Source organism: Oryzias latipes, chromosome 24, assembly GCF_002234675.1.
Source record: "Oryzias latipes chromosome 24, ASM223467v1".
Lineage (NCBI taxonomy): Eukaryota > Metazoa > Chordata > Actinopteri > Beloniformes > Adrianichthyidae > Oryzias > Oryzias latipes.
In genome coordinates this window covers 2,807,378-2,820,126 of record NC_019882.2, presented here as the reverse complement: position 1 = coordinate 2,820,126, position 12,749 = coordinate 2,807,378, and the positions used below count along the sequence as shown (strand labels likewise).

Genomic DNA, 12,749 nt, shown 5'->3' with positions numbered 1-12,749 from the left:
GCAGCAAATTATAAAAAGCAATACCTTTAACTGTATTCGTTTGGCCTGGCGTCAGCAGGAGCCATCGCCGTTTTTATGAAATGAACAGCAGGTCCTCTAATAGGAAGAATAGCTTTTTTTTCCTTCTTTTTTTAAATATCACAAAATACACCATTAACTGTCTTTTTGAGCTGTTTCATTATTGGCCGGCTTCCAAAGAGACAATAATTAATCGGCCTCTTTTGTCGGGTTGAGTCACCTGGCAAGATAGTTGCCTTTATGAAAAATGTTAAAGCAAGGCGTAATGGAGGTCCTTTTCAGGGATTTGCCAGAAAAAGGGTCAGTTATAATTGGAGTCATGTGTCTGTGATTGTCCCACAAAAAAGTGGCTGATTGAAAAGAAGACCGGGTCCCACTGTCAACACTTTTAGAGGCATGTTATTTCTGCCCCCTGGGTTTTTGTTTTTAATTTCTATACAACAAAATATACATGATACAGAACATGGAAAAGGCGATTTAGATTCTCAGTTGTTCTTTCTTCATTTTACTGCCTGGTTTTTGTTCTATTGTTCACTCTATTCTTGATACTAAATATTTACACAGCATACTGCTTAACTTGTATTTAATAGAGTGGATGAGTAGCTCAATTCGACAGTATATCTCAGGGTACTGTGTCATCTCAGGGTAAAAAAGGGGTTCCTCTGGAATCTCAGGACTACAAAAAAACAGTTTTATAGTTTTGTTTACTAGGGATGCCACAGTTATTGGTTAAAATTGAACCATGTGTTGAACTGAATTGTGGGTAAACTCGGTATTGCTTTCTACTATTTACGTTGAAAGTGGTTTGATTTGTCCTGCCTCCCCCGTGTCGAGTAGGTCATCCCGCTCCTTCCTTATAGAGTCCTTGTAAAATTCATGTTTTGTGTCATAAATGATGGCATGCTTTTAAAAATGTCAAAATTAACCATCATCGTCCATGGCGAAAACTGGACGCCGGTGTTAACGTGTGTTCTCGCATGGGCCCGCCATCTTAAATATAAAATAGAATTTGCTAAAGTTTTATTTTGAGAGTTCAACAAGATTTATTATTTCGCAACCAGGACCTGTTTACCGTTTGTCCGGCTTTTTGGCTTCAATGGATTAAAGTAGAACTCCTGAGTAAAACTTGTGTTTCGGTGCGGAGAGACGGATGTGAGACACAGAAGTGACGGAAGCGTTGCAAACATTTCCATTTATTGATGAATGTTCAATTTTTTAAATTTTTTTTTAGGTCAATGCAACGGAGACGCACCACAAACAAACCAGTGAACATTAGCCTTTAGCATAAGCCAGCTGAAAGATTTATCTTCGTTTTTCTTATTAGTACATTTAAAAAAAGGATTTTTCTGAATTTGACGCAAGAATCAAGGTTGGAACTGAATCGTGGGAAAGTGAATCATTGCATCCCTACCCTATAACGATAAGATTTATATCAAATCAATCAATTTTAACTTTTAGCTCTATAGTTTTGTTCAATTATATATAAAATAAACAAACATAAAGGTTTGAGTCAAAAACTATAGCACCAGAACAAAAGATTTGATAGCAGAACTAAGATTCACTCAAATGGATAACTAAGCATAATTCACAATAAATAAAAAAGCAATAAAAAAGAAATACATTTTTTTTAACATTTTTAGTAAATATGAGCAATCTGTAAATGTCCTTTAGAAACGACTGAACTGCCTCAAAATACATAGAACAACATGAACTAAAGAGGTTTGCATTTACATCCTGAAACCTAAAGATCTGTTTGCTTTAGATAAACTTGGACATAATTTAAAGTCTTAATTTGTTGCAAAACTCAACTAAAAATGTTTTAATGAACTTGTGATTCTTTCAATTAGGATCCATTTGAAAAGTGTTTTTAAATATGTTTGTGATGACAGTTCAAACAATGATTGCATATATTAAACGTGTGTTTTACTGTTTGTTTTTGCAGCTTATGTCTTATTTAAAAAATAAACTAAACAACAGCGCAGTTTTTATCATCTTTGAGTAAGTCAAAATAAACATGAATCATCTGAGTGTTCCAATACATTGGCAGCACTTTTAAGATTCTTAGAAGACGTCTTAACTTTCCTCACAGACACCTGCAGGAAGGCACACATTCAGATGAACACAGATATTGCTCTGTACTTTATTCCTTTGTGCTGCTGCTCACAGAGCAGCATTAGTGATGCTCAGATGCTCTGGCTGCCTCAAAGCGCTGTCCAGGCCCCGCTTCCTGTGGCCATCTGTTGTCACTGACAGCACGGCAGCGATGGAAAATTGCATATTATTTACCCTGCGCCTTCAATATGCCACTTTTCCACTCTATAGCTTACAGCCGACAGCCCGCAGAACATGCACAGATGCACAAAGGAGGATCCTCAGATGAATGCAAACGCACAGCAACTTTTCGGTGCTGCCGGGTTTTTTTTTTCAGCTGTGACTTTCGGCCCTGACATGTCATTAAGAAGTGTCACGGGTTCTGGGGGAGTGATTTCTTCCACACTCTGCGCCGGCGAGGGAGGAAGGGAATGATGAGCTGAAGTTGGACCAAGTGTATAAAGCCAGCCTTCAGGGTCAGATCCGCTTCTCCTGTGGCATTAGGGAGGCAGCCCACTCTGTCTTGCCTCCTGTCTTGTCGTCTCTTCAGGCGGCGAGTTTGATAGTTGTTTTTTCGGTCACACATGGGCAGAGGATTGGAGCTTGACCGCGAGCTCAATCACATCTCTGCTCCCTGGATGTCAAGGCAGTGTGCAGAGCCACAAACCGCTGGATATCAGATTAGAAAACGGGGCCCTTTTTCATTTCTCACCATCTCTGTTCCCAACCAGCCTCCTCAGTCTCTCTGCCTCGCACGGATACCTTCTTCCGCTCCAACTCTCTTTCAACCTCTTCTTATTTTCTCCCTAAAGACGAGGTGACCCTGGTATCTTGTCTCAGGGACCAGTGCTGGGGGTTGTTCAGACAACCGGGACAATTTCTTCTACTTCATCTAGCTAACTGACCTCTGACCCTCTCCAATAGAGTGTGAGATTGGAGGAGGCCGATGGACTGAACCACCAAGAGTCGGGGGCAACTTTAGGTTCCTTTGTAAAATACTGAGATGTTCAACAGCTTCTTTGTAAACAAACCTTTTATTCTAATTTTTAAATCAGAAAGTTAGCTGACATTATTTTCCTATTATCTGTTTCAGTTAAAGACCCACTTATCATCTTTAGAGATATTTTGAACAGGGATGCCAAAACATTTTTTAATCACATTATTCTCATTTTCATTCTACGACTATTATCTTTTATGCAAGGGACGATGTCAGACGAGGTGTCCGTTATCAGAAATATAGGGCCTATACCATGCACAATCAACTTTTTGAGCTTTATATATGCATTTATATATGTATACATTTAATGCTTATTCCTCACTATAAACAACTCTATTCACGCATTCCTCTAAAATTCTGCTGTCTGAGCATCAGCCCCTCCCAATCTGCTAAAACAAGTGGGTTCTCACAGTCGTATGTATGAAAGTGAGGAACCGCCCCTTCCAGGAAGAGTCTGCGCAGCCAACTCCGCCCCCCAAAACACTTTCTCTTTGGAGCTAGCGGTAATCGGCTAAACGCTTTTCTTTTATATTCACAATTCGCACATCTGGATGTTGTTTGTTTCATGGGTGAAACACAGAACCGCTGCTGGGGCCGGCTCTAGGTTGACATCATGAAATGCGTGGCACCCACAAGGAAAGAAAGGCGGAGCCTCAGAGATCAAGTCGTCTTCCTTTGGAGTAGCAAAATGAACTGTGAAAGTAACTAAAATTTCATAAAAAAACATGTTTTTTAGTGTGCCAAAGGTAATATATGATCATATAAATACATATGGTTTACTCCGAAAGGCTTAGCATCATATACGCCCTTTAAAGGAGGCATGATCATGTTAAACGGTTGCTTTCTTTTAGTCTATTAATTTCTGAAGGGGCATTATCCCGCCTATACCATGGTCAATTACGAAATAATTATGCTTTGATCGTTATCTTTTACGTTTAAATTCTTTTTGACAAGTAGCGGACTATTTGAAACGAGGTGCAATGCGCTGTAACCTGCACCGACGGCGCTCTGCAGCAGTGGAGGAAGATGGTGTATATGTTACGATAAACAAAGTTCCCCCTTTTTCGCTTGATTTCAAAATCAAAAAGCAAAAGTTTGTTTCCAAAACAAGAAATCCAAAGTTTCGACCATTCAGTTCCTCTAGTTTCCTCCGTGTGTCTCATGTCCTCCTTATATCTGGACTGGATGTTCTTTGTGGTTTTCTAAATTGTTTGAGATTTAAAAAAAAAATCCCTCTTGGTCGTGTAAAAGTGAAGGTTGGAAGCCTGTTACACTGGAAAAAAATGTCATAAAGCCAGGCTCTTGTCACAAATTTAAATGAAAATACCGAAAAATGTGGCTTTTTACAGTATCAGATTAGATCAAAAATAGATTAATTGATTACAGGTCATAGTAAGTCAATAACTCAAAAAATTGCTTTTCAATTTTGATTAAATTTTTTAAAAAGTGTTGTTTTCTAGGACATTGCCTCTAAGTTATGGGCGGGACTGTACTTCTCCTCCCCACTGCTGAGAGCTCTCTGTTTACATGCTCTACCGCTAGCTCACATCCCCAAAAAACAAAAATGGCGAGCAATATAGGTGCTATCCAATATGCAGGCAGCTTGAGGCCCATCCAGCATATTTTCTGTGTAATGTTAAAACCACAGAAAATGCTATTCTGTAAAGTCCTTAGGATTGTCCCACCCTAACTCTCAGTACCACATATCAAAGGATAAATGCTAAATGTTTAATCCACAAGGTGAGAAATTCATATATTGACGTATGTGCCTCATAAAAGCTGGAGCCAATAAAGCAACATTGATCGTCAAGGTCTGCGGCAAATCTGATCCCCACGATATGAGGCAGCTCCTCGTCTTCCGTTTGATGAGCAGACATTACTATGAAGGAATGATTCTCACCGTGATGGATGGCTGTAATTTATCTGATAACAACCCCACCTCCATTTTAAACAGCTATAAAATACTTTAAAATCATCCGTTTGAAATTCATGGACCCATAAATACCCCACAACACGAGGTTTTTCCCCAGCTAGATTGATACACGTCCACAGCGCTCGGATCCTTTTACCTTTTCGTGCACGCCGGCCGGGGGCCGACGGCCTCACCTTGAAGCCCATCGATTGTGCGCCCGTTCAAATTTGACCCGCTGTTCCTCCCTGTCACAATGTCAATCTCAGGGATATGAACTTTGATTATGATTAACAGCTTGGAGGAATAAAGCAGGCAGCTGTTTGACTGACAGACAGAAAAAAAAAGGACTCTGGCTGTCTGTGTCTCGTGAAGACTTGAAGAGTACAGTATCTGAGAAGAGAGTGCAGTCTGAGGGCAAAGCACTCCCTGGGATGATGAACAACCGCTGGGTTAGGAAGCGTCTGATGCACACAGTTGATGAACACTACCAGGAGAGTACAAGGAGTCACTTGTGTTGTTTTCATGCTGTGCACCCTCTAAGGAGGCAGGGAACTTCTGCAGAACTCTTCTGATTCTTCTCTACAGGCCTGCAGGGCTGTCGGTGTTTTCTGTCGTGTTGTGAAAGTGCATCCTCTTTTCAATATTGACACAACACGTTTTTTCTTTTTTTACCTGCACTCTGGCGTTGGGGTCCCGTTTGATCCACTTGATGACGGTCTCATAGACCAGCTCCTCCGCCTTTGTGTTTAGACTGTCGTTGGACAGATAGGCCACCAGGTCCTCCTCAGAAACGCTCAGAATCTCCTCCTGACCGGCCACCTATTGGAGGTCAAACATCAAAATGTATGGTTTTTTACTAACCCAACCTGCTGCAGACCTGTTTAATCTGCCTGTTGGACCGGTTTTAATCTAGTTTGCAGTTCTGACTCACCCAAATCATTTAAGATGGCTTCAAAGGAATCATATTAAAAAAATCAAAGAAAGGCTTTTCTGCACTAGCATCATTGTTGTTGTAATGATCTGTTTTTTTTATTTTATTTTTTTAAATCTCATAATAATTCTAAATGCAAAAGAATCAAAGCAAAAAGATTACATGTAAAATTCTGAATTTTAAATCCATCTACCTGAAAACAAAGTCTTCTCCTGTCTAAAATCAGACATTCATGCAGAAGCACACAAGCAAATATCACACCAGGAGCGGTCGATGGAAAGTGATTTCAGATAACGCCGATTTCTCTGTGAGTTTAGGCAGACACTCCGACTTCCTGCGGTCTCTTCTCCCTGGAAGCTGCACGGCAAAGCTGATTTATAATACATAACTCTTTTGATATTTAGAGGGAGTAAGGCCGTTTACCCTCCTGTGTCCAGCTTCTACACCGAGTCGCAGCCTCTGATTTGGAAAACAAATGTGAGGGAAGTTTGGACCTTCTCATTTGGAGCAACTCGGAACGAGAAAATCAAAGAAAATTCTTTTTCAAGCACACCTGAGGCATTAGTTCACAGATTGTGATGCAATAAATAGGTAAACTATGGGACTGTCCAGTATCCTGGATTCTAAAAGTAATTCGGAAACATGCTCACTACTTTTTTTTATTTTAAATAAGACGTCACAGATTTCCCAAAGTAACCACCTAATAAATATGAACATTTTATGAAGATTATTTATGAATCGAATCAATGTGTTCCAATTATGAATATTTAAATTCTTTATTTGAAAAAAATAAAATACATTTATTCCCAAATGCAAAATCATTCAAATGCAATGCATTGTGGTCTATATTCGCCAATTTAATGAACATTGATGCACAATGGTTTTTAACACAGACCTCTGGGAAATTTTCTAGGCCACTGGATTTTGGAATTGTAGAGTCGGACAGAACAACAAAATGGGAGAACGCCAGAGAAAGTGGTGAGTAGAAAAGGAATCTGAACACAACCTAAGATTTGGAAACAGATATGAAATAATTGAACCAAGGAACTCAGGAAAACGTGTTTGCAATCTTCATCAGCGCCATGCGGCACCTTTAGGACCTTGACTGAAACGTTCAAAATGTTTTATCCCAAAAACATAGCTTTAATTGCGCTTTAAAGAAGACAATGGACTATTTCAGGTAAAATAGAAAATAAAATAAAAAAACACTGAGTTGTTTCTGTTTGCAGGTCGCTGCATACGGCCATTTCAAAACGAGTATGTGCGGAAATACATTAATTTTTGTTTGCATTGTATGTTCGTTTGTTGTGTGCTTTACACAATGACATCAAAAAGACAAAGAACAACAGCTACCATTGCTACTGTGTTCCTGAATCACCTAAATGTTACTCCTTATTGGGTTTCCACACTTTCCCAAAAGATGGAAGAAGTGTGCGATCATTAAAATTCAGCGGACCGCTTTCCTTTTCATATATTTCCTGATGACCTGATGCAGCCGTCAAACAGATTTGATGCTTCCTGCCGTAAATCCCGCGATGACTACAGATGGCGCTTGTTCTGACTCCGCCTACTGCTCTCCTACAGAGTTTGGATTTAGCTTGAGCGAAAATGAAGATCTGCAATCTGAACAGGCAAGGCTCCAGGACTAAAAAGGAGAAGATGGCATCAGCTACGAGTTTGCTTTGGAGCGGTTAACGTCTTTTGTCATGATGACGACATTAGATTTTACACAAGGTCAGCTATTTATCTGCAAGTGTTTAAATATACAGAAACACAAACAAATCGATATTGGCACGGTGTGGTAACTGCTAAGAGGATCCAATGGCAAAAATAAACGGAAAATAGTCTTGGAAGAGTAAGAATAGCAGTATAAAATGACGTAGTTAGTTTTTTTACCTAGATTTTGAAGTCTTTCAGATGATATTGTTATGTACATGTTTATTTACAACACTGTGGCTCACATGAATACCACATTCAACACAGGTTTGCAGGTTCTGCCCACCTGATGTCCTTATAGGGCCAGATTTCCTTTATTCTGACTTTAGAAAGCTCCAGAAGACATGTAGTAAACTCTGAAGACTCAGCTTTTCATGTAAACAACCCCGTTTCCCTCTCCACTCTCCGAATCGGAAATGACTGAGCGGTCTGACATCGAACGTGGAACTGACGTGCACATAGTCCATTCTTTCTGCCGTAAGTTTTCTATTGTTTACCTCAGTCACTCAAACACAACCCATTTTGAAAGAGCTCCTCCAACAGTGTGGACAGAGATTACAGCAACCAACCAGTGAAAATTGCCTGCCGTGATGCTCAGACTTTCAGCAAGTTTCCTCTGAAAACTAAGCAACAAATGAGGATCTACTTCTTCCACCTTGTAGTCTATTTAGCCTTTTTTCCACCAGAAAGTTTCCTTTTGCATTTTCTGACAATCTATAGATCCAACAAGCCAAAACCTCCTAAATTGTCAGCAACTTATGGGAGATTATTATATATTTTTTTTGCCAAATATATTCCCTTATAACTCCATAAATGGTCTTGGATGAATAATAAACAGCTGAGGGTTAAAACTGTGTATTTTCTTCTCTATGATGGTGCTGTTAGAAGACATTTTCTGATGCTATGCTTTGATGCTTTCATTTTTTATCCTATGTAAATTACTGTGATTTTAGCCACAAGAAAACTTCTCAAAGATGCTGCTGGTATTTATATTTCTCTGTAAAGTTGTCCAAAGCATTTCTTTTAAAGAATAGAGTGCATATTTTGCATATTTTAATGTGGATCAGAAGCGTAGACTTGAATTTGAGAGTTACATTTTGTGGTAAATGCCTAATAAATGCCTAATAAATGCCTAATAAGGTACACTAGTGATCATTTAAAGCAGCGGATCTCTAATTTTAACTGCAAGATTTAGAACATCAGACCTCACTCCTATAAATGATGTCTCCATACTTGCCCAAGAATAGCAGTTTTACGTTACTTTGAGAAGTTAAACCCAAATCAAAAGCATTTTTGATTGATTTTATATGCAAATGTCATTATGATAGGCACTCACCTCAGGGAAGTTCTGCAGAGCAAATGCTTTGGCCATGTTGTGAAGCTCCGTGCAACGCATTGCCTCGGCCATTGCCAGCACTCCCAGACAGTTAGCTGCAGTCAGCTGTTTCTCTGGAGTTCATGATGAGGAGAGGAGAACAAAAAAACAAGAAGAAATCCGACAGATTGATTAAAACCAGAACAAAGAAAAGTGGTTCACACATTCATAAAAGGATATAGTGAGGCACAAAAACAGACAAAGCAGCTCCAGGAAGCACAAAATCATAGCCTAGTGGGCTCTGTGTTTGCCTTAGACTTGAGGGAGAACAAGTATAATAACTCAAAACAGCTCCGGGGACAAACAACGAGGGGAATCGATCGCTCACAGCCCAAGCATGAGGTGGAAGATATCAGGGAGCGGGATGTGGGATTAGCTGGACCACTTTAAAGAAGTCCTGTCAGATGTCAGGGTCTACTACACCCAAACACACACAGCAAAAAATAAAAAATAAAATCCTGATAGCCAGGCCTTTGGGTAGAGCGCTACCTTCTGTCGTCCTTTTTAGAGGCTTTAGAGGTGCTACAATACAAACAAATAAAAAACAGACGTCCCCATCTTTCTAAAACTGTGACATGTCTGTGTGTGTACAACCAGACAGGGGCAAATCATTAATCAAATAAGTCAGAAACCACTGATATCAGCAAATAAAGACCCGTAAATGTCTGGGTAATCACCAACAAATAAATTAAATACCAAATAAAAGCAGCTTTAATGCCATCTCAAAGGTCAGGAGCGATGAGAAAAAATCTTGCTGGAAGTACGTCTGTAATAAAGCTATTTTAAAGTGGATGCTCATATGTTTTTAAATATTCTCTTTTTTATAAACTCCTTTCATGCAAGAAGGTCAGGACTGAAGCACGTTTTGTGGGGTTGTCTGCAGCTTTCTACAGATTCATCCTTCAGAGCAGCAGGCAATAAGTGTATGTGCTTGAATCCAAAGATGTGTAAATGAAAGTCAAAGAGTTGCAGTGAAAATAGGTCAAGGAAATGTTTGCCATTTTGCCTCAGAGTATTTGTTACAAACTTCAATAATTTCTGACACAGTATCCATTTCTCTCCGTACAAGGACACGCGCTTGCTTAAGCCCGTGTTTCTCCCCTGCGTCGAAATATCATGAATCTTGTCCAGGAAAAATGGATTGACGTCTCACTGGCAATGAAAGCTACAAATGGCATCTCGGTTCAATGTTGCTTTGTTTTTTTCCCTTTTGAATCAAGCAAAGCAAATCGATAACGTGAGTTTCAGGTTCCATTTTACTTTCTTTTCACTGCTTTCTGACCTTTTTGCCAACACACACTTCCTTTGTTTTACTGAAACCCAAAGCAATTTATTAAATGGAATGCAAAAGCTGACATTTGCAGTTTTATTTTTTTTTTCATTTTTGGGGGGGATTGCCTGACTTTTTGAAATTTGCAACATGCTCTTTGCCTTTCGCAGACCCTTTGGGCCCTTGAAAACTCCTCCATTCCAGCGCATCACTGTCCACACCTACAGCAAGCATCAATCGGATTTTTTGACTCCATGACAGGATTTGACATTTAAGTGACAATTGCTGAATGACCTTTTTGGAAATCTGTACCCATGCTTTGCCCTTCCCACTGGGAGGAAATCAGGAGCGCAGTGCCCAAAAGAGTTTGTGCCGTGTGCTCCAAGCATCAAAATGCATAAAAATATGGGGCAGATATGACTGCAGAGAAGTGTAAAGCCTTAAGGCCATGTCACACAGCCACGACTTACATTTTGCACGAATGAAATTTTTGCTCTTTCGTGATCCATGCGTTACATAAGTAATTCGTTAGCAATGTTTGCAGATGTCCGTTGAGGGTTTCGGCCGACGAGTCTTGACATGAATTTGGTTTTGAGCTGTTCAACATTTTTGGTCCATTGAAAATTTACTTGACGTAGTTTATTCGAAATTGTTACAGAAAATCTTACGCGATTGTGCGTGATTTTTGCTAGATCCATTCGCAAATTTGTGGCTTTCCACGACCGTTCCATGCATGTCTAACAGACCTTTCACGCATGTACCACCAATGTAAAACTTTCATATCACGTATACGGCACACATATCATGTTAAAATTACAATTTTGATGCACGAATCACTAATGAATTGCATATAAACAGCGCAATAATTGAGCACAGTTAATGTTCTACATTGATTTACGTGGTTCATGAGTGATACAGCTGAGACAACTTCTCTCCCTTTTTCCACATATATTCACATATTACCAATTTTCCTCTGTGCAATATGTGCAAAATGCCATTTCGGATGGATTCAAGCTGTCTGAAGTTGAAAATTGGGCAAACCTGCACGAGATATGCAGGTGCATCGCATGAAATATCAAGGTCGTAGACCGCTTAGTGAACCCGTTGAACAAAATTATTATTTTTGTCGTCTGTGAGAATTTAGGGGAAAAAAATCAGAGCATTGTTTTTCTGTGCACATACTACATGCACACTGTAATTGTGACCAATTGGGGATCAGAGCTTGCAACTTATGAACAACTAGAGTGTGGTGTAAGGTCACCATACAACAGCATTACCCTTAAGCGTGTACAACTTACATAAACTTTACTTCATGACACACTTACCACATGCATGACAATAGTATGTTCCATTTTCATGACATCCCTAACCGTCTCTACAACCCATCTCTACATGGTTGGACAACCAATAAACCAGCGTGTCCTGATATTTGATCTTTATGTGCAATAATGGCATTTTGCTGTGTTTTGCGTATCACTCTGTCTAATTTAGTGGCTGTTTGCGTTACTGATACTTTATTTGTTAGATAAATTACTGCTATGTGGTTGGTTGTATGTTGATGTTTTGTTGCCTGACTTGAGAGCTTTTACTTGTTTTTAACTTATACAAATGGCAATAATGTTTTCTTTTTATCACAGAAGAGGCAAGCACTGCAATATCAACTGCAGCAGTTCCTACCTAAGAATGAGACACAGACTTTGCAGAAAGTGTTGAACTGGAACTTGTTGGCAGCCTCCAACAATGTCTTGGCGTTGGCCGAATCAATGACCAGCGAGCCTGTGTAGACGAACTCGAGTAGCAGCTCCAGGACGTCGGCGCCGATGTTGCTCATGGTTAGCTCCAGCATTTCCCCATTCCTAGTTTCGCCCGACGACCTGGCCAACCAATCACGGCACACAGAGAAGAAGTTAGAATTACCCTCAGAGAAAGGCCAAAGACTAAAATTAAATAGAGTGGGAACACAAATACATGTATGCGACACACAACACCTGAAACACACCTGGGTACCAGTATGAAGGAGGGGTGGGTGGGAAACAAAGAGAATTATTAACAGTAGAACAATGTAAAGGAAAAAAGGGACACAAACTCAACTTTGAATGGTTTCTAATTTCTTATGAAGGATAGCAGATTAGCAAAAATAGTGCTGCATCTGAAATGAAATATTTCCCCTAAACAAAGATTAGGCAAACAAAAGTTATTGCTTTGTTTAACAGACATGCTTGACATGTGTCTCCATGTATGCATGGTCACGGTGGGTAATATGCATACATGTCGGGGTACATACGAGGTCAAAGACAAAAAAAAAAAAAAGGAGAGAAAGGGATGTCAATGTCGGCTGAAGTGTTGGAGTTAATGCATGTCGTATCTGAGATTGCTTGCTGTCTGCTTGCATGAAGGAGAACAAAGAGGCGCATCCACTCCGGCTGGTATGATGCGAAT

At 39.8% G+C, this 12,749-nt stretch overlaps 1 protein-coding gene across 5 annotated transcripts in view; it reads right to left on the bottom strand.

Annotated features, from left to right (window-relative positions):
* The window catches only part of klhl29 (kelch like family member 29), a 281,080-nt gene that overhangs the window by 82,663 nt on the left and 185,668 nt on the right, over positions 1–12,749 (bottom strand). For all 5 annotated transcript variants that reach the window (XM_023953095.1, XM_011491437.3, XM_004083387.4 and 2 more), the window contains 3 exons: positions 11,988–12,184; positions 9,002–9,114; positions 5,691–5,837 (listed from right to left, as the gene is read on the bottom strand). In XM_023953095.1, coding sequence (XP_023808863.1) covers positions 5,691–5,837; positions 9,002–9,114; positions 11,988–12,184 — 457 coding nt within the window. The remainder of the gene's footprint in view (positions 1–5,690; positions 5,838–9,001; positions 9,115–11,987; positions 12,185–12,749) is intronic.